The sequence below is a fragment of the Diplotaxodon limnothrissa genome, linkage group LG10 (assembly GCF_057381915.1).
Source record: "Diplotaxodon limnothrissa isolate DT_005_m linkage group LG10, D_limnothrissa_male_GT1.1, whole genome shotgun sequence".
Taxonomy (NCBI): Eukaryota; Metazoa; Chordata; class Actinopteri; order Cichliformes; family Cichlidae; genus Diplotaxodon; species Diplotaxodon limnothrissa.
Window position 1 is genome coordinate 11,289,537 of NC_140605.1, and position 25,759 is coordinate 11,315,295.

Sequence of the window (25,759 nt, forward strand, 5' to 3'; positions counted from 1 at the left end):
AAATTAAGAGTCCATGATTTCATTTCTAATTCTCAAATGGACCTGAGTACTGCAGATGTGCGATTGTGCGCATGGAAGGTCAGTTGAATGTCCTGGATGTTGCAGTGTAGCTGCTGTGACTGACTCACTGACCACAGGCTTTTACCGCAGGAGCTATTCTGCCAACACCCATGAAAAATGTCACGTCAGATGGTAAATTTTTGCTTCACACATTTACCTTCAACACATGATTGGATATATTGTAATAGATGACACAGTAGTGAATAGTATATACTAGTTCAATAACATTTACATTTTTAGAGGTCGGAAGATGTTTGTTTCTGCTGGAGGCAGCTAAAAACAGAGAGGGGGATATCAAGTTGAAAAGAGAGTAAGGCGGGAGAACATGTGATTCTGAGATGGAAAACGATGAAAGGATAACACTTCTGTCAAGGAAGAGAAAAAGTGCCGTTCCAGTGATTTCACCTCGCCGTCAGATGGAGATACATATGTTGGTCATAAAAGCTGCAAGATTCTGCTGTGTATACTCTTTAAAGATGGATTCCTAATCAGTAAATCATGACAATCTAAGAAACGTAAAAAGAAATAGACACCCATTTCTTTGCTAGAAATTCCATGGATTGCGACATGTATGACCGAGATTTTAGGTGTAGACTTTACTGCAAAGCGTGCTCCCATGAAATTAATTCTCTTGTAGCTGCAATATATTCAGAAAGAAACTGTGAAGTAATTCTGAATTTAAAGGTGGGAATTGTCATCTAGATCCTAGATGGCACCCAAACGCATATCTAGGATTAAAAATAAAATGAAAATGCCATATTTTCTGCACTATAAGGCACACTTAAAGTCCTTTAATTTTCTCAAAAATCGACAGTGCGCCTTATAATCCGGTGCGCCTTATGTATGAATTCTGGTTGTGCTTACTGACCTCAAAGCGATTTTATGTGGTCAAAAATCTGTCAAAAAATGTTTAGTCTTTCATCTTTCATCTTTACTGAAATGATCAGTGTTGCTGCAGGAGTAACAATTAATTTTAACATCCGTTAACGTTAGCAGGAAGTTAGCTTGCTAGTTTCCACTTAAACATGATATATCATGTTCTGACTGAGAGATTTCTAAAAAAAATTAAAAAGTACAGCTCTGCTATCACTTCCAACATAAATAAATACAGAAAACTAAAAAGCAGTGACTTTTGTAGGGTTACTGAAGTTGGGCTAGCTGGTATATAATGATGTGCTACGTGATTGCTAGCGACACAGCTATGTTAGCATAACATAAACACAGTGAAGCTGGAGGATGAAAGCTAGCTTTTTTCCACTTGATAAAAGTTAACATAAGGGTTCACTAAGATAGGAGCAAATGCAATCACATAGCAGGATGCTGTAAACAGACCAAACTTCAGTCAGGAGAACAACTGAAATAATTCATCCACAATACAAGGTTACTCATTAATATACTACAACAGGGGTAGGCAACCTTTCTGATGACGAGTGCCATCTAAAATTTCCTCAGAAGTCAGTGTGTTATATGATTGCATTAGCAATAAATTTAATAACACTCTATATTAACAGTTACACAATATAGAGAACCACTTTATAGAATTATATTTATTTGCAGATGTTGGCAGCTATCAGCGAAGTTATCAGCTATTTTGAAACAAAAGAAAGACACTTTTTATCCATAACAAGAATTCCATAACAGCAAATGAACTGTACAACAGAAAATGCAAATGCTATTTATGGTCTCCTCACAACAATCATAAGAAAAATAAACTGAGCCAATATGGCATGTTTGTTAATACACTCGGATCTCTGGTCTCCCACTGAGAGACACAGGTCTCCGAGTGTCCAGCATTCAGACGGCTACCTGAAGACACTCATGTGAGAGAAAATCTGCTCACACAGATATGTAGAGCCAAATACTGTCAATAGGGCCTCTGCAATGCTCTGAAGACAGTTAAACTTGTCAGGTAGTGATGTTCAGCAGGTGAAAATGCAAGCTCCATGAGCACACACAGCTGTAGATTCCAGCTGCTTCGATGTTGCATTAACTGGCATTAACTGAGCCAGTTAATGCGAGACAAGTCTAGCTGCTCATTAAAGCTTTCTGGTTTGATCAGAAAATAAAACATTGGTCCATACACCTGAAAGTCCCAAAAACGCATTGTGAATTCTGTCTCGAATCTACAGATGTATCCGTGTATTTCTTCCTTCCCTTATAACTTCCCTTCAACTCATTCATGTCACCTAAAAGGTAAACCTGTTTCTCCATCACCTGTTCAGCTCTGATGATTCAGTAAGGACATCTCCTGGTTTCATCTGCATGTTTCCCTCCGACCTGATAACCAAACCAACATCATGACCAGCAGCTTTTACAGCTGTGGCTCCAGCAAACATCAACTGATACTGGAAATTAATGTTAAATAAATTCTAACAACAGCTGATCAAGCTTAAACGTGCTGCTGTAGTTTAACGCGACCTCCGGCGGTTTCCTCTTTCTGGCGAAAAGTGGGCGATAAACAAACGAGAGAAAAGCCGATCAGCTGATCATTGAACGGTTTCATGATTGAAGTAGAAACAGGAGAGGGAGGGGGAGAGAATGACAGAAGACGAGGCAACTGTGCAGTGTAAAGACACAGAATAACTCCAGCTTTGTGTCAAGACGAAACGCGTAATATTTTCTCTGAATACGGGACGATTCTGTCTTTTTACGGGACGGTTGGCAACTCTACTAACTAACCTTATGAATAAAATAAAGTTCACTATCAGTAACATCATAGCACCGACCCAGCTGTATAGAAACTCCATCATGCTAGCTAGTACGCAGTACGAGTTATTGTAACTGACTGTAAAAAGTCAGCACAATGAAAATAAACTACCCCTAAACTTGGCTTATATCTTTACCCAGATAAACTGCAGGTCATAACCTCTTACCTGAAATTCAGTTCACCTGACACTCGGACCAGCGGCCGCCTCGGGTCTCTCCTCCTCCTGCCTCCCCGGGTCTCTCCTCCTCTTGCCTCCCCTTTCCCTCATCCACCTGCTGGCCTCCACCACTTGCTAATGTTACTGAATCTGTGGAAGCTCCGCGATAGCCACCACCAAACAACTGAGTTATTTTTACACACCGGCCAGCATCTGGCCAATCCACAACCTTTCATTGTTTATACCGTTACAAAAAAAAAAATCATCGGCCCATAAAAACGGAAAATCACCATTGGGCATACCGGGCATTTGCCATTAGCCCAGCTATGGTCGTGCCAGCTGTGGCACGCGCGCCTGGGGTTGCCGACCCCTGTACTACAACAACATGTGAATGGAGCAGCTGCGAAAGAATTTAACGTAATGAATCAATGGTATGGAAGTGGAGGAAACGCATCCAAAATTTGCCGTTTTTTATTCCGCGGGTGCTCTCTAAGTGTAACCCTCAAAAGTTTCGGGAGTCGGCTGCACTTTGGTATACAGATAAGTTCATGGTCGACTCTTTTCCTGTGAATGCAAAATAAGCTCAAACCATAGCCCCTCCACCACCGTGCTTGACAGTTGTAGTGCTGTGTATTATGGCCAAACAGCTGTACTTTGTCTCGCTTGCCTAAAGGACATTGTTCCAGAAGCTTTGTGATTTGTTCAGGTGAATTTTGCAATGGCTGCTACTTACTGTTTTTAATTCCCATGGAAGCAGAAATGATGTGCTTAGACTCCGAGATCTCTCTTTTTCACACGACTGCTGTAATCATGTTTCATAATGAAGACTAATAGTTTGTCAGTTGTTTATGTTTTTTCTTGGAGAGTAATTTGCAAAATCCAGATATTACATATTTTGCAAGCAGAGAGTTAGGGATTAGGGTTACTTAGATGTGAGAGGGTTAAAGTTGTAATTGATATCTTCATTGCTGCTGATGGTGCTGGTAGAGCTTTTGTAATCCCCGATGAAATCAGTAGTGCAGGTGAAACTCTGGGCCTCCAAAGCAGATTGGTGTCGCAACACGTTTCAGATCATATCTCTACGTTAGATAATTTCCTCCTGTTGTAAGGAGTTGTTACACCAAAGCATATATCTATTGTGGTGGCATACTTCCAAATAAAGCATCCAAGGCTTTCCTCTTGCAATGTCTCATCACTACTGGAGTATTAAAGCACGTGTTACTTTAAATTCAGTATGGTATAACCTTGCTGTGGATCTCTGCATGGAGTCCAAATCTGATTAGACTCAAATAGCTGTTATGACAGCAATACTGAACTATGCTGACCTTGCTCTCATTATTTTTGAGATTTCATTTCTCTGGCTTTTCTTTTTCGCTGCAACTCGATCATTTCTGATTAGTCAGTTTTTTGTCTGCGAGCTGAACGGACACCAGAAAGACATTTCTCTGCCCTCTCGCCGACCTTGGTTGTCATGGCACTGAATTAAAGCTAGTTACAGATCAAGGACAACAAGAGAGGCGAAAACTGTTAAATTCCAAGATCAAGTAAGTCAGAGGCTTTTACAGCGATGGACTGGGGAAGTCAGACTGTGTGTGGGATGACCATGCAAGATGAATGTGTGTACTGAATGGAAAGAGGAGCTAGTTTTTCTAAAAATGAGCAACTACTAGCTGAAACATACACCTGCTGTACACTTAAAGAAATTACATATTAATGGTTTTAACTCCTATCATAGTATAATATACGTGTAGCTTTTATTTCTGGTGACAGAAATGTCACATACATACAGTGGGGCAAAAAAGTATTTAGTCAGCCACCGATTGTGCAAGTTCCCCCACTTAAAATGATGACAGAGGTCAGTAATTTGCACCAGAGGTACACTTCAACTGTGAGAGACAGAATGTGAAAAAAAAATCCATGAATTCACATGGTAGGATTTGTAAAGAATTTATTCGTAAATTAGGGTGGAAAATAAGTATTTGGTCACCTCAAACAAGGAAAATCTCTGGCTCTCACAGACCTGTAACGTCTTCTGTAAGAAGCTTTTCTGTCCCCCACTCGTTACCTGTATGAATGGCACCTATTTGAACTCATCATCTGTATAAAAGACACCTGTCCACAGCCTCAAACAGTCAGACTCCAAACTCCGCCATGGCCAAGACCAAGGAGCTTTCGAAGGACACCAGGAAAAGTATTGTAGACCTGCACCAGACTGGGAAGAGTGAATCTACAATAGGCAAGCAGGTTGGTGTGAAAAAATCAACTGTGGGAGCAATCATCAGAAAATGGAAGACATACAAGACCACTGATAATCTCCCTTGATCTGGGGCTCCACGCAAGATCTCATCCCGTGGGGTCAAAATGATCATGAGAACGGTGAGCAAAGATCCCAGAACCACACGGGGGGACCTGGTGAATGACCTGCAGAGAGCTGGGACCAAAGTAACAAAGGTCACCATCAGTAACACACTACAACGGCAGGGAATCAAATCCCGCAGTGCCAGACGTATTCCGCTGCTGAAGCCAGTGCATGTCCAGGCCCGTCTGAAGTTTGCCAGAGAGCACATGGATGATACAGCAGAGGATTGGGAGAATGTCATGTGGTCAGATGAAACCAAAGTAGAACTTTTTGGCATAAACTCAACTCGTCGTGTTTGGAGGAAGAAGAATACTGAGTTGCATCCCAAGAACACCATACCTACTGTGAAGCATGGGGGTGGAAACATCATGCTATGGGGCTGTTTTTCTGCCAAGGGGACAGGACGACTGATCCGTGTTAAGGACAGAATGAATGGGGCCATGTATCGTGAGATTTTGAGCCAAAACCTCCTTCCATCAGTGAGAACTTTGAAGATGAAACGAGGCTGGGTCTTCCAACATGACAATGATCCAAAACACACCGCCCGGGCAACAAAGGAGTGGCTCCGTAAGAAGCATTTGAAAGTCCTGGAGTGGCCTAGCCAGTCTCCAGACCTCAACCCCATAGAAAATCTGTGGCGGGAGTTGAAAGCCCGTGTTGCTCGGCGACAGCCCCAAAACATCACTGCTCTCGAGAAGATCTGCATGGAGGAATGGGCCAAAATACCAGCTACTGTGTGTGCAAACCTGGTAAAGACCTATAGTAAACGTTTGACCTCTGTTATTGCCAACAAAGGTTATGTTACAAAGTATTGAGTTGTATTTTTGTTATTGACCAAATACTTATTTTCCACCCTAATTTACGAATAAATTCTTTACAAATCCTACCATGTGGATTCATGGATTTTTTTTTTTCACATTCTGTCTCTCACAGTTGAAGTGTACCTCTGGTGCAAATTACTGACCTCTGTCATCATTTTAGGTGGGGGAACTTGCACAATCGGTGGCTGACTAAATACTTTTTTGCCCCACTGTATTTCTGTGCAAATCTGGGACTGCAAACTTCCAAAAATACCGATGACACAGCAACCACAAGAGACAGAACAATTTTCGACAAATCTGATGGTAGTACAGCTGGAAATTAACGTTTTTCAATTGATTTTATTTTCCTCTTCTTGTTCTTCTGTCTGAACAGATTGTGCCACAGTCTCCAACTTTAAGCCTAATGGTAATCAATGGGCTGAGGAGGCTCCAAATTGGCCTGCTCCTGTTTCTTTAGTGTTAAACAGATGTTGGGAAGAATTGCTGGACATGCCTGTCATTAATGCTGAACAATTATTGAAAACCTTTTTCCAAAGGTTTCTTTCACTCTTCTGCTCTGAGTGAAAAACTCAATGTAAATCTCCCGACATCGTATGAAATCTGTAGCAGTTTCTCATAAGTCAATACAGTGATATAAAGCTCAGAGGAAATGTTCCCAGTGGACACATAACCTAAGTTGGCATCTACTCCAAACACACACTAGAAAAGTATGTCCAGTACTAAAAATGTCCCCGTGGTGCCTGCCTTAAAAAGAGTGCCAGGTGTGGCATACTTGGTAAAAGGCCTAGGGGGGGGGCTAACTGAGAAAATACTGGAGGGACTCCAGCCCAGCTGCCAGGGGAGTGCCTGGAGTTCCTGTGGGAAGAGCGCCATAAGAAACTGCATAGGGAAAGATTCAAGGTTTAGTAGAAAGATGATTGGATGAGATGGACTGTAAGAGGAAAATTTATCAGGCTGCATGGTATAAAAAGTCTAGGAATTTAGCACATAATAAGTCCGACATTCTTATTTCTTTGAATCTTAACCAATGCACTGGATGCACAATATGATCGCACTTATAACTGTAATGATGGTAGGAACTGGTACTTATATAGTATAAATATGTCATTAAAAAAAAAGGTGTTATTGTAAAATGGATTCTTTGTACAGGGAGTGAGTGTGTGCACAACAATTTCACAGCATCTGAAATGATAAGTATCAGGGACCAAGCAGTAAGGCATAAAGGACACAGGTGTTTAATTAAAAAAAAAGGGGTTTTATTGACCCCAAAATATGAAAATATATTTAACAAAGCCAAAAAACTTAAACAGGCAGACCAATAAAAGAGGTCAACTCAATAAACTAAACTCAAGATAACAATTAACAAACCCTGAAACAAACATAAGACAAACTGACCTGCTGAAATGACACAGGGGGAACATAAATACTGGTTTAGCTAAACCAAATGACACATACAGGGGGAAAACAAAATGGCTGCCATATAACCAACTAATACAAAACAATTAAACAAACTTGAAACACCCCCCAGGCAATGAAGCATGTGGTGCTATCCAATTAGGCTGTCAGTGGTACTTCAGCCTCCCAGTCCTTTGCCACACCTTTAGCCAGACAGGAGGAGAAGCCAAACCCCAGGTAACTCAAACAAAGAAAGATGTATTAATATAACATAAAACAGAACTTTGACCTTGCAGTGTTAATATGTGTGCACACCATATAAACATTGGAAGGTGCGATGGAAAAATAAATAAATTTAATAAAGAAACAACATTGAACAATAAGTAGAATATATTTAAAGTAGTGACTGCAAAGTAAACTAAAGTGGCGGTGAGGTGTGGAGCTTACCATGTGTGGCTTGCCATCACAATGAGAAAAATGCTCCCAAAGAAAGTGATGGACAACAAGAACACCGTTAGCACGGCCAAAAGGCCTTTTGTCATTCTGATGTGTTTAAACGCCTGTTTATCACATTTTCAAACAGTTTCCACTCCAACAGATTCTGAACTTCTTTGACTAGCTCCTCTCAAACACTTCAACTACAGTGAGTGAAAGATGTGAGAAATCTTGGCCTAGAGGAATGACTGCAGATGAGACATTTGCAGTCGGGCAAAGGTACCGTTTGATATTACCCAAAGCACTTCACCCCCACCCTCCTACTTCAGCTTCTCTCTGGTGCATATTATCTGCTTAAACCAGGCGAGTGGATGACAGAATAAAGACGCAAGCAAAGAAAAATCAGTCACATTGAAAAGGCTATGAATGATACAAGGCAAGGGACAATATACTGCATAATGCCACGCCGGATAATATTATCAATATATTGTTGGTAGATGTGGCAAGAATATGAGTGGGAGGATCTGGTGAGGAAGATTAGTTATAATGTAAAGGTTATCTCATGCATAAATGCAAACTTTAAATTCAAAATTTATTGACAAAAGGCCTGTAGAAATCTCTTCCCATCATGCCTTCTTCCCAGGAAGATGGAAATATTTGTCTTCATATGTTTAAATTAATTAATTAATCAGTCCCTCCCATAGCTGCAGTCAAGAAAAATGATCAGCTTCCAGTATATCTTTTCTCCCAAAGCTCCAAGCAGCTTCACTAATCCCCTCCATTCGATTTGAGTCGCCTTTGGCTCTCAGCGGCAAGACAGCGGGTGCGTCGTCAGGCCACTTTGGATATCAGGATTCTTATCAGTCATCCGGCAGCTCTCACGTCAACTCAGATGGGGTGACGCACATTTGAGATAGAGACAAGGTAGTTGGACGAGGATGCTGTGGCATTTCCTGAGGTGCCCACTTGGAATTCAGACTGCATGAGCAGTAACAGCAGCAGCAGCCAAATGCTTAAGAGATTAAAAATTTGTTGGAATGGAAGTTAATCAACGAGACCGTTTGTTTGTTCCTTCCTTTTCTCCTGTTCTATTATCAGGGTTCAACAGCTTTTCAAGCCGCTAACTTTAAAAGGGTGCTCTCGGTAATATACGAATGATGCAGCACTACAATAGGTGCGTCAAATCCACATGTACTGCTTTAATATGAGCTGTAGAGTGCTGCATTTACTGTCCAATATATATTGTAATTCTCCAGTGTACAAGTATGTATTCACTATGTGCACAGGAACAAAAATCATGCCCTTCTTTCTTCATTTAAAAACAATCCAAGGGCACACACTGTTGGGGATTAACATATGAAACACAATTTATGAAGTCCATTGCAAGTACTAGTGTGAAAAGCATTGCACTGTTGTTATTACAATGTAATCTACCAGGAATGAGCATCTATGTGACATCTTTCCAGTTGTTGCCTCCTCCTGTTCCATCAAATGTTAAAGGGGACCCGTTCTGCTCTTTTCCAGCAATATATTTTTTTTATTTTGGGACTCCACTAGAGTAGCTTTGCATAATTTACTTTTAAAGCTGCAGATAGAAAAAAGAAAAACCTTTTATTTAACTGATACTGGCCCTTTATGCAGCTCTCTAAAAGATGACTTTCTTCTGATTGACTGACTGCAGAAAAAGAGGCTCCTCTTCCTGCTGCTGTGGAGGTTTCAAACTGTTCCTGGCAACTAATTTGTTTGTTAAGGCAAGATAGATCTATGCTTTCATGCTATTTACACCTAGCTTTTGACCCTATCATCTCAATGTCGCAGCAGAAATCAGACCAACATTTTTCACATCTTCTATCATCCAATTTTGGTGGAATCACTGTGTGAACAGTAGCCTCAGTTTCCTGTTTTTAGCTGACAGGACTGGCAGTTGGGTTTGAATATCAAGACAAGACATTTGTCTTTAAGTGATTTAATGTTGCTTCTACCTCAAAATTCCAGAATAGCTCAGTAGGTATAGTGTTTGCCCCATGATCAGAAGTTCGAGGGTTCAAATCCACTGAACGGCTACCCTGAGGTACCCTTGAGCAAGGTAACGTTTCTACACACTGCTTCCTGGGCTCTGGGGTGAATTTGATGTCTGTGAAATATACAGACAAAAACTTTGGCCGTTAATATCAGCCACGGCCAAAAGTAGAAAAAAATAGTTGGAAAGTAGTTCCTTAGAGCAATTCAATTAGATTTTATTCATACAGCTCCAAAAAACAACAACAGCCACCTTTATATTGCAATACTCGATATTGTAAAGCTAAGACTCAGAGAGAACCCCAACAATCAGACGAACCCCTATGGGCAAGCATTTGGGAATGGTGGGAAGGAAAAACCTGCTACTTTAAATTTTGCCTGTGTTTAATATGAACATCCACCATTGTAACAGAATCGATGACAGTAAGGAAAAGCAAATAGGTCCATCTATTTTGTATTCTTCAGCGCACTCTGCTTCATTGCTAGACAAGTCACATTCTTGTTAATGAAAAGGCTGGTTTTTTGTTTGTTTTTAAATGGGGTTCAACATGGATTTGGTTTGTTTAGCTGTGTTTAGGTCAAAGCTACTGAGAACCTTCAGGAGAACAAAGCATTTTCAGAGGTGACTCATGCTGCACAAGTGGGTGTAACCTGAAGGTTCAATGAATAAAATCCTCACAATTTTTCCAGCGGCCTCACCTTTCTGACCCTTCTCTCTAATAAAACCACCGAAGCTCATTGCCTCACACTTGAGATTCGCCCCTCACTGTCTTCACAGACATCCTGTTTGAAATGAGGATGCATCACACTGAGGTGACGGGGCGTTTAAGTTGGTGGTAGGTGTATAGCAGTAAATCTTCAAATCCAATCACAACTTTTCTCTAAAATCTGATTTGGTTACCTTTTCCTCTGGCCAGTCCCGATGTAACCTCAGAGCTCCTTTAGCTGGTAATGAAATTCAGTCCCTGTTGTGTGTACAGCGAAGATTTAATCAAATAGTTTGAAACTGCTTTATATATTCAGCATCCTGAGGCTGTGGGATAAAATAACTGGCCCCACAAAACGAGGCAGATCCGTCACCGAGCGAAGCACACATTTGCACACAACAGCACACTTGAACTTTAGCTTCCACAATTACTCCTCTTCACTAAGGTTTATTTGCCATCACTCTGTCAGCTCATGAAGCACCTTCATCTCTTCCTGCCACCCGAACAGCTCTCATTACCGCTCACTTCCCTCCAGCCTCGCTGCTCATTCCACACCTTCTGGCTGCCAGCAGGCACCAGCATGCCCTGGGAGACCAACACTACATCTCTTCCCCGGCCAAGAGTGCAATCCTTCACCTGTCAGACTGGTTCAGTGCACTAACCTTGGATTGGCGCCAGTCCACTCACTCAGTGCATGCCCGTTCCACTAACTCAGACTGCTGGGCCCACACGCATTTTGTTCCCACCACCAGCCCAGCGAGTCTGCTTCTTCTTCTCAGGGTGTCAGTCATCCATGTAAGACGCTAACACTACAGCAGAAAGTGACCACATCGAGGTTAGCTTTCACAAACAATATGGTGTGCCACTAAAAGTATCAAAGGCCTTTGATGTTTAGTCCCTTTCATTTCAGCTGAGGAATATTGGAAATCAGGGATGCCCTTCAGAAATGGGACTAAGTAATAATTAATTAAAGAGACGCCTTTTACAGAACATTGCTAATTAAGAAACTTTCACAGGATAACATTTAAATCCATAGTGTCTACTACAGAAAGTAAACTTCCCAAAAAGTTTACGCATATATGATTAGGTTAGAAACTTGCCCCTCCCTTCCTTCCCTCCCCATCTCCAGCTGCCTCCCTCTTCCCGCTCCACCACAACCACCCACACATGCAGGGCCTTGGAGTAGGGGTATGTCACCAGGGTGCAGAGGAGGCTACCCCCCCCCCCCCCCCCCCCCCCCGTCCCCTTCTGGCTGCCTCTGCCTCAATTTTATCCCACAACTTAGACATTCACATTACTCACACTCTCATTACACATACATATAGGATCTTGGGGGTGGGCACGATACACGGAGTCCAAAGTACCATCAGGGTGTACACCCCACCCCTGGCATCGTTGCCCACCTCTCAATTTTAAATACACGTAGACATTGAGGGCTAGCAGGAGGGACCATGCGCTTACCTGCTGCTCTCTGGCAGGTAGCTCCATGCCCTCCTGGGTTTTAAATGGAGGGAGGTTTGGAGTCTTCTCTCACCCCCATTCTCTGCGACCTGCTGGAGCAGGGGGGCTAGGACTAGGAGGAGGAGTTGGCCGTCCGACTGCGGTCTGGAGTGTGGAGCCTTCCTGCTGCTGCGGAGTCGGGGCGGTCTGCCTCCCCCCACCGCAGGGAAAAGGGAAACACCACCTGGGTCTGGGTGCAGTTCCCCCCTCCAGGGGTGGGGGCACCTAGACCCGGTTTGTAGAGTACGCTTGGGGAGTGTGATCGTGTGTACAACGTCTCTTTATGTCTGTCTCCACGTTGGTTGAGTGTGGAGTAAGTGTATATGAGAGCATGAGGGTGGGAATGGATGTTTGTATCTGTGTGTGCCTGTATGTCTGTGTCTATATGTCAGGTTGGGTGTCAGGCGCCACCTCTCTGGGGACATCTTAGGCCCTCCAAGGTTTGGAGGCCTATCTCCCCCTACCACCACTTCCCCTGCCAGTGGCGGACCCCCTCAGACATCGGTGCGTTGGTGGTTCTTTGTGTCCGGGGATGGGCGTCCAGGTACACACCGGCTCACTCCTTGGCGGCCGCTTATCGGGGCCTGGAGCCTGGGGCTCGCTCGGGCCACTTCGGAGGTGGGGTGCCCCCGGCCTCTCGGCCTGGGGCTCGGTCACTCAGGCGCAGCTGGCTGCCGGCGGAGCTCACGGGCGCATCACTGCAACTCCCCCTGGCTTCTGCTCCGCGGCTGCTGAGTGAGCCCTCATCTGGGACTCTCCTCAGCTCTTTCCGGGACAGTGGCGCAGCTGCCCCTCTGTTGGTCTTCCTTGGTCTCTTGTGTTCTGGGGGCCTCTGGATGTCTGGAGTTTTGATCTCCTCCACACCTGCTTCACGCCCTGGAGGACGGGGCTGTGGCCCCCCCCACACCCTCTAGCAGATTATTACATGAAGGAACCTTTTAAAAAACAAAAAACAAGCGCGTCCATGCTCACAGGTGTACACACGGGTGATCACACCCACAAACTACACCCTTTTTGGCTCCTACCTCAAAGCACACTGTGTTCTGTTGATCTTATGTGCTGCACAATAATGTTTAATATTTAGTATTTACTGTCATATTCCCATATATCATTGTGATGTTGTTTATTCTATTACTCTTGTTCTCTTCTGCTTGCTTTCTTTTTTCTTTCTCAGCAGGTGATCCAGGTGATTGATATATGCATTTTTTTTTCTCTGCCCGTTCTGTTGGTTTTTGTCTTTTGCCCTTCTCCCCCGTCCCTCTTCTCAGCTGTTTCTCTTTCCCTCTTTCTTTCTCCCCTTCTTTCCCCCAGTCAAGTCTGTCCCGTATTCAGTAAGTGAAAATAAAATAAACAATAAAAGGTGAATCAAATGGACCATTACGGCAAGGCTGGGATGGTCAGTTTGGTAAAGTAAATCCGTTGGGCATCTTTCTTTGCCTTTAGACAACAATTCTGATGGCAAAAGAGCCAAACGGGACAGGCAAAAAAAAAAAAAAAAAAAAAAAAAAGAAACTTTTCCTTGTGCTCCAGGAGGCAGAATACCCTTGATTTAATACCCGTGTTTATCCCATCTAATGATGCCATCAGAAAATATGCCACCAGCAGCTTGGTTTTAATGCGCTCTCCTGCCTTGTACTGCAACCATGGAAGTGACAAAACAGCCAATTTAAATTCCAAATTAAAGCTTTCTCTGCAAAAGTACTCAGTCAAAATCTAAGCCAAAAATCCAAACTAAATTAAAGTGATTAAATATTATAATTTAGGCTTTAAATATTTTAAAACTATGGTAACACCAACCTCAGGTTAACGTGCACCATTCGCCGCTCCAGTGAGTCGGCGTTTTTGATATCATTAATTTGGTGACAAATGCTGCAGCGTTGGGTTTTTAATTTCAGGGCTGTAAAATGCTTTACTATAATCTGTTTCTGCAACACTGTGTGCTTGCTGCTCCTAAACATCGAGGATAAAGCTCTGCAAAAGTCCATGCAAGTTTGTTTCCTGTCTATAGAAAATAGTCAGTCGTCATCACTTTAACAGGGAGTGTAGTGCTGTTGTGTACAAATATTAATTACTGTCTGGATTTTGAGATATAGCAGCTCACTGTCTGCCTTTTCATGTAAGTGAGCAATTGTGCAGTGTGGGGAAACTGAGACTTTTTGTGGAAAATATGTAGGAATCGGCTATCAAGAGGACCAAAAGCACAGAGTGACTCCTGTTAATGGTTGTTAACAAGTAATCATTCAGTGTAACACTTCACAGTTCAATTCTTTTTTTAATTTGTGTCATCAAAATAAATAACATAAAAATGGGCTTACACCACCCTTTTAAATAAATAGACAAATGGATATTTTACATGAAAAAAACATGGACTGTACCATTGTCATGTAGGCAGTAATAGACTGCAACTAACAAGTCTTTACTTACATTTCTCTGTCTATTCATTTAACTAGCAGTAGCTAGTCATTGTAACTCAGATATAAGGATCGTTAAATACACAATATATTCAAACCCTCTGCGGTGTGGAAAGAGAGGACATGCTCAAGGTGGGCGCTTTGAAGGTTACTCTGTGTCCTCTCATCAACAATACTTCACTGGCCTTTGGATCCAGTCCACGAGTTAACATTTAATGCCTTAGTGTTGCTGATAAATTAACATGTGTTCAAATGCACATATTACGTCATATTTTCGTCAAGTTAGTGGGTTTAGACACCCCCGGAAACTGGTACAGTCCACTCCCACAGACAAAACAAAGCAAAGAACCAGGTGGCGATGTTACAAATGAAGTGAAGCAACCAGGAAAATAAAATGGATAACGAGAATTTCAAATGCATTTTTCATATGGATAATTTTGCAAATTGAACAAAGAACTACAAAGCACAGACGTTTGTTATCCTTTTGAATTGAATACCATTTATCTGCTCCTGTTTCAGGCTCCTGCTGCTGCCATGCCGTTTTCTGCAGCACGATATAACAGAGCCATTGTTAAAGTTAGTTGTAACACCTGTGCTCTTCCTAGATACAAGTCAAGTACCCACTGTGAAAAAGGCCCATTGTTAGCTTAAAGGTCCTGCACACCCACACAGCTGTTTCCACTTATCCTTATTATTAAACCTGCTCAGGCTGGAGAAGAATACAAGCCGAAGCTCCGAGCGCTAGCGCACTGCACCTTTTTTAGAGCAGTCATATCGGTTTCATTTACAGTCACTGCCTCAGTAAATAAAACACGAGCCACTTGTGTTCAATGTCACAAGTGGCTCGTGTTAGTCTGTGTTAGTCACTCATTTGATATGAAAATGGTCAATAAGAATTAAAAAGTACGAGGTCCAACTAATCTTTCCATGTCTTCCTGCAGCCACTAATGAAAATTAATTAATTCTCACAATTCTGTTGCAAACTGATCTGATGATGAATTGGGGCCTTTTACTGATAGTTTTCCGGGCTGTCTTCACACAGCATCGGTAAATATCACTCATCTCATGTTCAAATATTCATAATTCACTTTTAACCATCAAAGTCCAACTTTAGAGTAGCTACACAGAATAATGCGATCAGACATCCTGGAAGTCATTAATAATTAACAGTATTTATATGCTGAGCCTATGACTAATATCAATGTTTAATAAAAGAAAGTATTTGTCAAATTTGGCGTTGACACGAAACTAAGACATACAGCAGTAATTGTTTTTTCCGGGGGTCTTTTTGCTCCTATTGCAACTCCCCCCCCCCCCCCCCCCCCCCCCGAAATTCAAACATCGTGTTATGTGCAGATATAATGGCTGTTTGGTTCTTTGTGCTTCTTTTAAAATTGGATTCATGTGCTTGTGTTGAGATGGTGTGAATAATGAAGGGGGTTGAGGGAGTGAAACAGCAGCTGGCACGATTATAAAACCTCTGTGTTTCAATAAAAATGATGTCAAATACAGAGGGAATGTCCCATTTCTTTAGTCCTCATCAGTGAATTTAAACAGCTGGCGCCTACTGGAAGAGGTTACAAGAGTGTGTGTTTTTGTGTGTGTGTGTGTGTCACAGAAAGCGTGTGTGTTTCAGTTAAACATGCAGATGCTACACGCCACACATTTGCTTTGTTTTTTTTCTGAAGTGGATATTTGTGCAGCAGATGTTGCTCGAACGGTTTCTTAGCGACTAAGGGGTTCTCATTAATTTTTGAATTTCCATCGGTGCCGTCTGAGAGGCCACAGAGGCTTTTTGTTTGATATATGATTCATGTTAAGTGAGATATCACCTATTGCAGTTAAACTCTTCCCAGCCATTTCTAAAAGCTTTTTTTGTATTTTGGTGTTTTCGGTGTGTCTGAGCTACTTCAAACACACATGCCTGTCCATTTTTGATAAGTTGCGTGAATGGAAAATCCAGAATTATCCAGTATTACTTCATTCAAATATTTATGAGTACACTGTTATGCTGTCATATTTTAATATATTTTTTTGCCAGAGCATAATTATAGAGGTAGGTGCTTATTTGACAGTTGGAATATATCAAAACATGCCCTGCTCGATGGGGTTCAAGTCGTGAGCTTGGAGTTAAAAGGCTCGGTCTCAGTGGAGTGCACTCACAAGTTACGAAGCCTCAAACATCTGACATCATCTGTCTTATCACTTGCCCTCGGTTCTGGAAGTTGCATTCTTTATTATTTTCCATGTTCACCTTGGTGCAGAGGTGGCATTAGGTTTTGATTCTGTCATTTTGATGGACGCGGTTGTAAAAAGAAATCCATTGTAATCAGATTTTGTCTTTTTTTAAAATATTTTTTTAATGGTAAAATGATGAGTCATACTAGAAGAGTCAATTTTGTTACAATAACTAATATACAGCATAGAAAAGAGTGTCCATTTATGAGGGCATGAAAAGGAAAGACGAACAGAAATTCCAGTTGTGTCATGTCAACAAAACGAGAAGAAGATTAATGATTTTTTTAAATCTTGTGCAGTTACAGCAGAAATGCACAAAAACACCACTGTCGTTGTTCAAACAAAACGTGCACTTAGTGAACTCGGTGTACTTGCGCCTGCTTGGCATCATCAAGTCTATCAAGGGAGATTGCTGCAGAGGCAATTTCTTCCATTTTACATTTTTCCTCTGGGTAGACAACTTTTTTGGGCCCTATTTGATTTTATTGTGAAGTCTCAACTCGTCCCTCTGCTGCCACCCTGAATGCTAAAATTACCAGCAGCATTTCAGCACAAGTTTCATAACTGAGGAAGGTTTTCACCCGGGGAAGTGATATGAACCCTCTGAAAGTTTCCGACTTTCTTGGGACTTTCTGAGCATGTGCTGTTAATACTTGGGGGTACAGCCAAACCTGTGAACCTGTCGTGGTCATACAGTTAGTCCCAGGTGCACAACTTTTGTACACAACCTCAGTGAATTTTAAATCAAACAACCAAGATGTGATTGAAGGGCATACTTTCCAGCTTTAATTTAAGGGTTTACAACAAATTAGTAACTGTTTAGTAATTGGAGCCATTTTTACTTGAGCCTCAGGCTCAAAACCAGTCGGACAATTGGCTGTAAGCTGTTTGCTGCCCAAGTGAAACCACTGGTTTCAAACAGCTCTCGAACAAGACATTTCAAAGTTCTGAAAAAAATAAACTCATTGGACAGATAAAACCAAGATGAACTTTTCAACCAGAAGCTGTAAAACTGACAGGACTTCACATTGTAAATGGATACTGACCCAAAGCAATCTGCAAAAACAACCCTAGAGTTTCTCAAGGCAGAGAAATGAGAAATTCTTCAGTGGCCAAGTCAGTTACCTGATCTCAGTCCAATAAAGAGCTTGCTTTTCTGCTGTTAAATACAAAACTGGAGGCCGAAAGAAGCACAAACAAGCAGCAACTGTTTGCTGCTTGAGGAAACACAGCATTTGGTGATGTTCAAAATAACAGAAAACAAAGTATGAACCTAACTGTAGACATGGTATGAGACCTCAGTGGAAGATTTTACAGCACATGTTGAATGCTATGTTATTAAAGACACAAATCACTGAGTGCTGCAAGTACTTTTCTCAGTAGTGTTGTGTGAGAGTTATGCAATGTACTGGTAGAAGGCCCCCAGTGTTCTTATTTCAAAATGAGCAGTTTTCAGATGAGTTAAATACTTAAAACACACAAGAGCAACTTGTTTCTGTTTACTGTGAAGTCCAACAAACAATGTTTCAAAGAGTCAATCACAAATAATTGGAAGTGTAATTTGCAGACAGTGGAGGTGTGCCGTCTTTCGCCTCCGGCTCTTCATCTAAGAGCTCACCCCATTAAACTTCTATTACTGTCGTCCATAATTAAAACTGATCCACTGTCAAAAAAGAAAATAAACTGTTATTTCATACATGCATTTTATGCAATAACCATCTTGCTTCATTAGCTTTTCACAGTAAAAGTCACCCAACCCAAATGCTTTCCCTGTGAGGCGCCAACAATTTAACGCAGCCCCCAGTACATGTTAGGAAATCGATTAGTAAACAGTCAAGGTTTCTCTACTAATGCAGAACATAAAAGAAAGTTAAAAGCAATAAAAAACACATTGTAAAAGAAGTGCTAACTGTGCCGCATTACATTACCTTTATAATCAATATAAATACAAAGTTCCCTGTAATATTGATAGCACAGTATCCTTTATATAAACCAGAGGGTTTTAATGTTTAATTTAACACCGAATAAAGTATAACTGGCAGAGTTTACACATTTCAACCTGCCTAATATAAAAACAGCACTTTATCATATTTTGTAAAGCTTTAAAAGCATTTATGCTTGGTGTATTGTACAACATGAGTGCCACTACATTATGGAGGGAATAATCGCTAGAACACGAAGGAACCCTGATGCTTAATTGATATTTTTTATTGCCCACACATGCCCTCATAATGGCCACTTAGCTAAACTGAAGTACTTTGCCCAGATGCCTCAAAATTATGATGCGTTTTGTGTAGGAAGGCCATTTTTAAGATCCCTAACTCCCCGAGCTGATAATAATTACAATTGCATACATTTAAAGAGGTGACCTTCACCCAGTAAGTGTTTTAATGGATAATGCTGTAGCTCCAGTGGACTCTTTATATTGACTTGTTATTTTAGCAGGCATTAAGCTACAGAAAGTCAAGAGAAAACACAGTTTCCCAGTTTTCTGGGATTTCCTTTGAGGATCTTTCACGGAATATACACGATTCGTTTCCTTCCTTACAGAAGTGTGAAGGGCTGCATGTGGAAGAGTGCATGTGGGCATGGAGGGGTGGTTGACGAGGATTACTTTTATATTATAGGTCAGCTCCCAGGGGGATTTTAACTTAATTAAAGATGGTACTCATTAACTCATCACTGTTCCACATATAGTGGCCTTTTCATTTCACTACAGTATTGTTATGTTGGGGATTGTGGGTCGTGTAAATTAATAACTAATGGTTGATAGCATATGATGAATTCTCTAACAAAATGCTGCTGAGTGTTTTCTTTTTGGGAAACAACTCATTACTATAAATGTATTCTTTTTCTAAAAACGGAGAGTCCACCCAGTCGAGACAGTGGGAGATACTAACAAACAGCAGGCTTTCACACTGTTGTACGCAGTGTCAGCATATCAGTGGTTTTGCTAAATCTGACAGCTTTTGTTATTCTTGAACTCCACTTTCTTTTCCTTGTTTTTCCCTGCAGGGCAGTAGTTGGACACAGAGAGCCGTTGCCTGATGACAGTAAAGACAACATCACCATTTTCACCCGAATCTTAGACAGGCTGTTGGATGGATATGACAACAGGCTCCGTCCCGGGTTGGGAGGTAAGCAGTGCTTAGTTCCTAAACAGCTGTACTGATGATGGATACACAAAAATGTTAATCACACTGTAATCCCAAATGCTGAAAATCATTAAATACATTAATTAATCTACTAGGTCCTATGTCATTTCCTTCCTGTTGCGTTAATGAAATGGATTATTTTTGATTAAGTTGAACTTCTTTTGCAGATTAAGTGAGATTAAGTCATTTTACTTATTTTCATACTTTTCTTTCACTGTTGTGGCTTTTTCCCATTAATATTAGTTAATATAGAGTGGGTGTGCTGGGTAAGTTCTGGATTTAAGTAGCAAATTATCATCGTGTTTTGCAGAGTGATGTTTGCTGTGCAAAGACAGAACTTTGATGTAAACCTCAAGCTGTCGTCCTGATGCGTGAATCATTGCGTACAGTAGAATAAAGCGTAACAGTCGCATTTAATTTAAATATCAGGAGTTGTTTCATTTCAGAATAGAATTACTTACATCTTCCTAAGGGAGTGGGAAAAAAGTGCTATAGTGCAAAATTTATTAACATAGTTGTGTAATAGAATATGAGTCCTGTTAAAGAAAATGTTGAAGTTGAATTATTGGCGTTTTTGTAATCAAGGGGTGTGTGAAGCATGAATCCATCTATTTAACTTGTGACTTAAATGCATGGGTTACAAGGTGTCAGATATTTATGGCTCTTTAGCCATTATTAGGGTTGGCGAAAAATAATCTTAATTACAGTGGGGCAAAAAAGTATTTAGTCAGCCACCGATTGTGCAAGTTCCCCCACCTAAAATGATGACAGAGGTCAGTAATTTGCACCAGAGGTACACTTCAACTGTGAGAGACAGAATGTGAAAAAAAAAATCCATGAATCCACATGGTAGGATTTGTAAAGAATTTATTCGTAAATCAGGGTGGAAAATAAGTATTTGGTCAATAACAAAAATACAACTCAATACTTTGTAACATAACCTTTGTTGGCAATAACAGAGGTCAAACGTTTACTATAGGTCTTTACCAGGTTTGCACACACAGTAGCTGGTATTTTGGCCCATTCCTCCATGCAGATCTTCTCGAGAGCAGTGATGTTTTGGGGCTGTCGCCGAGCAACACGGACTTTCGACTCCCGCCACAGATTTTCTATGGGGTTGAGGTCTGGAGACTGGCTAGGCCACTCCAGGACTTTCAAATGCTTCTTACGGAGCCACTCCTTTGTTGCCCGGGCGGTGTGTTTTGGATCATTGTCATGTTGGAAGACCCAGCCTCGTTTCATCTTCAAAGTTCTCACTGATGGAAGGAGGTTTTGGCTCAAAATCTCACGATACATGGCCCCATTCATTCTGTCCTTAACACGGATCAGTCGTCCTGTCCCCTTGGCAGAAAAACAGCCCCATAGCATGATGTTTCCACCCCCATGCTTCACAGTAGGTATGGTGTTCTTGGGATGCAACTCAGTATTCTTCTTCCTCCAAACACGACGAGTTGAGTTTATACCAAAAAGTTCTACTTTGGTTTCATCTGACCACATGACATTCTCCCAATCCTCTGCTGTATCATCCATGTGCTCTCTGGCAAACTTCAGACGGGCCTGGACATGCATTGGCTTCAGCAGCGGAACATGTCTGGCACTGCGGGATTTGATTCCCTGCCGTTGTAGTGTGTTACTGATGGTGACCTTTGTTACTTTGGTCCCAGCTCTCTGCAGGTCATTCACCAGGTCCCCCCGTGTGGTTCTGGGATCTTTTCTCACCGTTCTCATGATCATTTTGACCCCACGGGATGAGATCTTGCGTGGAGCCCCAGATCGAGGGAGATTATCAGTGGTCTTGTATGTCTTCCATTTTCTGATGATTGCTCCCACAGTTGATTTTTTTCACACCAAGCTGCTTGCCTATTGTAGATTCACTCTTCCCAGTCTGGTGCAGGTCTACAATACTTTTCCTGGTGTCCTTCGAAAGCTCTTTGGTCTTGGCCATGGTGGAGTTTGGAGTCTGACTGTTTGAGGCTGTGGACAGGTGTCTTTTATACAGATGATGAGTTCAAACAGGTGCCATTCATACAGGTAACGAGTGGGGGACAGAAAAGCTTCTTACAGAAGACGTTACAGGTCTGTGAGAGCCAGAGATTTTCCTTGTTTGAGGTGACCAAATACTTATTTTCCACCCTGATTTACGAATAAATTCTTTACAAATCCTACCATGTGAATTCATGGATTTTTTTTTCACATTCTGTCTCTCACAGTTGAAGTGTACCTCTGGTGCAAATTACTGACCTCTGTCATCATTTTAGGTGGGGGAACTTGCACAATCGGTGGCTGACTAAATACTTTTTTGCCCCACTGTATGTCTTTTGACTATGTTTAGTCAAAAGAGCAGGTCTAAGGAGCAGCATTTCTATGCTTCACTGAGGCACTTATTGATCCAACTGAACACTGTGGTTCAGTCCAGATGTATAGGAGACACATTTATTTATAAATAGAATTGATATATTTTTTTCTTTAAAAAAAAACTGTTACATAACTGATATGTGTCATGTTCTACATCTCAAACTGGTGCTTGAGGAAGTGAGTTAGGTGAGGTCGGAAGGCTAATTTGGCCCCTTATCAACACAGTCAGCAGTTGCTGCAGCAGTGCCTGACACATATTTATGAAGGTTATAAACTTCTAAGCCTGTAGCACACTCCTGTTCATCAGCACACATACTTACAGGTGCCATTGGCCCAACATGCACAGGGTGCAGGTTATTTTATATATCCTTATGCAATTTTCATGTTGCTCTTTTCTAAATGTATATATTCAAACAAACTACTGACATTTTCTTTGTGGTGTAAATATCAGATATTAGACTAGTGTAGCTGAAACTTCAATTTTCTTCTCAACTGAAGGTTTTTGGCTTCATGAAACCAAACTGACACTATGCACTGCTAGTGGACAATACGGAGCATTTTTTTTTTTACATCACTCTTGTGGAAAAGTGCGTTCCCTTGGGTGAACATCTTTGTTCAATCATGCCCAAATGGCAAATAAGCACACACGTCAGTGGAAATCCCACTAATTGATGCCATTTCATCCAAATATCCGTGCCCTAAAGGACAACAGCAAGCCCACATGCTCAAACGTGCTTTACCATTTCTCAGCCAGTCAGCTGGAATGTCCAATTCTGCTCTACTGCTTGATTCACATGCCATGAGCATACCTACTGGGCAACAGGCCTACCATGCTGGATGACTCGGGCTCTGTGGCAGTAACCAGGAAAAGGAACCAAACATAGGTTGTTCGTGTTATATTCCCATCTCCAAAGGCAAAACAGATGATCAGGTGTCTCTCTGTACAGAAGTGACTGCCTATAGGTTAAAGCACAATTCTATCAACACCTCTTTACTCACAGTTCTTTAGGAAAATTGTCACTAAGCAAAGCAAATAGTAGGACTGAAGCTGAAATGATTCTGATTGGTTAAAATATGTCAGTTATTTGTATGTAAGTAGGGTGCCATAGCTGTACATATTTCTAAAGTTGCTTTATGCACTGGTGTATCATAGCTTTATTACTTTTTATGAAGGCACAGAATGGGGACCTGTTTGAATTTTTCATATTTGAAATCCTCTTTGATATTTAATAGACAGGAAGGTGGTGACATTTATTATCCTCTTATTTCTTTATTCATCAAAAATATGACAGGAATGTATAAAATATATAAATTATAAATTTAACATTTTATGATATATTTTAAAATGTATTTTAAATGTAAAATATTGTAAAACTATTTGACACAGGTTTAAATCTGCAGATTAGATTAGGAGCATCTGCCCTTCACACAGACCAGGCGCCACGCTTTTGTATAGCAGGGACGCTTTAATGTCTAAAGCTGCTGCCTGCACAAGAAGAAAAGCACCAATCTTCCTCCTGCTGGCCACCCCATGCCTTCTGAAAAAACAGTCATGTGGGACCATCTCAGACAAGCAGACTGGGCAGAAACTGGAAAAATGCCATTTCATTTTATTTTCAGCAGCATCTATTAGCTCTGCCCTATGCTCCAGTGCTTTGTTGTAAACAGAAACAGGGCAAATCATTCTGTTCCCCTGCCTATGTCTTCCATGCAAACTGCTGACTTGGTGTTGTGATAATCGTGTATTTGTGAGAGCTATTTGAGTCACAGAAATGATTAATGTGGAAGTGGATCTCCTCCCTTGGGATGGAAAGGGGGGGGTCTTTGCTAAAGGATTAAAGACCTCACCTGTGGGTGGCCATTTAGATCTGGGACACAGTTAGAGCGAGGATCCATTCACTTTTGGAGAAAAGCCTCATCACTCTCTAGTCGTTGCACCACCGGGAGCAGCTATTTGTCTCGCCAGCGGCCCAAGAGCCTGCTTTACACGGTTACCCCAGAGGAGCTGATTCAGCCCACACTGAAGAGGGCAAATTTTGATCTGTCATGACTTTCATCTCATGCCCTACTTAATGCGATGTTAAAATCATTAGTGACGTGTTTGGAAACAATCCTTCCACATCGCATATTTCATATCACAATTAAAGGTCTGCACTAGCATGCCGTATAATGATCAGTGTGATCGGTGTTGCAAATTCAGGAATCATCTATAAATCATTATGACAGAAAAGCAATTATGGGGCTTTTATTGTTACATAACATGCAAGGATGCATGTCATTAAAACTGAAGAAATACATCTTCCTTAAGAATAGACACAGTAGAAAGTCTTATAGAGTTATGACAGAATCAGACTCAGTGTTTGTATGTGTGTGTAACTGCAAAACATGTGTACATTATCTGAGTTAAAAAATGCTTAATGTTAAGCTGCTGCATATTATTCCTGAGCCAGTAGTCCTTTAAGGCTGACTAAAATCATTTTGGGTCAAAAGGGAATCTCATCTCTGAAGATACAGACTTGGGCGTGGCCCAAAGCAAATTTTATGCCTCAGTGGTCAAAAACGAGCTTGAGCCAAACAAATGGTAGTTTTACTGAATGGATAACTTTCAGAAGCATCTGTGAAGCTGCTCGCAGCAACATTTTGCCTCCGAATTGAGGTCAAGGAAGAAGGAAAAAAAACAAACAACAACTCCTGGGCCAAATCCTTAGGACTGTTATAGCCAGTGCTGTGTGTATTTTAGAAAATGTCTTATATTATTGGTGTAGCATTATGTTCTTAAACCAGCAGCCTGTGCTACAAGAACACGGATTTGATGAAATGATCCATAAAGACAGTTTGAATCCAGGTATTAAGCCGTCCAGGAGGACACAAATTCCTCCCTGAGCATGCATAAGTCTTCTGCATTTGTTTTATTTTTTTTCCTTCAAATTGGGGTGTTTCTCTAACCGTTTAATACTCTAGGCTTTTTCTAAGGTAGCTTAGTTAAAATCCAACCAGCAAACTTCACTGTCATGCACACAAACAATCAGCTTAACAAAGACAGAGCTCCAGCAATGCTTTTTTTGTGTACAGACTGAGTAATGACCGTAATGTGTTCTGGTCCTCGTTGTCTCTTTTCCTCAGAGAGCGTAACAGAAGTGAGGACAAACATCTATGTCACGAGTTTTGGACCCGTTTCAGATACAGACATGGTGAGTATCAGTTTCCTCAGCTTCCTCCTCACTCTGATCAGAATCATCAAACCTAAGAAGGCTTTCATCCCTTTACCTGTTACTGTTTGGCAGAGGTGCTTAGTGTGGCATTTGGATTGTGTAAGCATCTTTGCTTCAAGGTCCTTGTAGAGGATGTTGGATTTGTTGGTCTTAGCTATTCATGCATTTTTTATTATTATTATTAGTAGTAGTAGTAATGGTTTTGTGTACATATATTTATGTTATATA

General features: G+C 41.3%; 1 protein-coding gene across 1 annotated transcript in view; it reads left to right on the forward strand.

The window, feature by feature from the left end:
- Nucleotides 1–25,759, forward strand: part of gabra3 (gamma-aminobutyric acid type A receptor subunit alpha3) — a 78,778-nt gene that overhangs the window by 13,944 nt on the left and 39,075 nt on the right. Inside the window, exons 2-3 of the mRNA XM_085363513.1 lie at nt 19,825–19,946; nt 25,443–25,510. Coding sequence (XP_085219639.1) covers nt 19,825–19,946; nt 25,443–25,510 — 190 coding nt within the window. The remainder of the gene's footprint in view (nt 1–19,824; nt 19,947–25,442; nt 25,511–25,759) is intronic.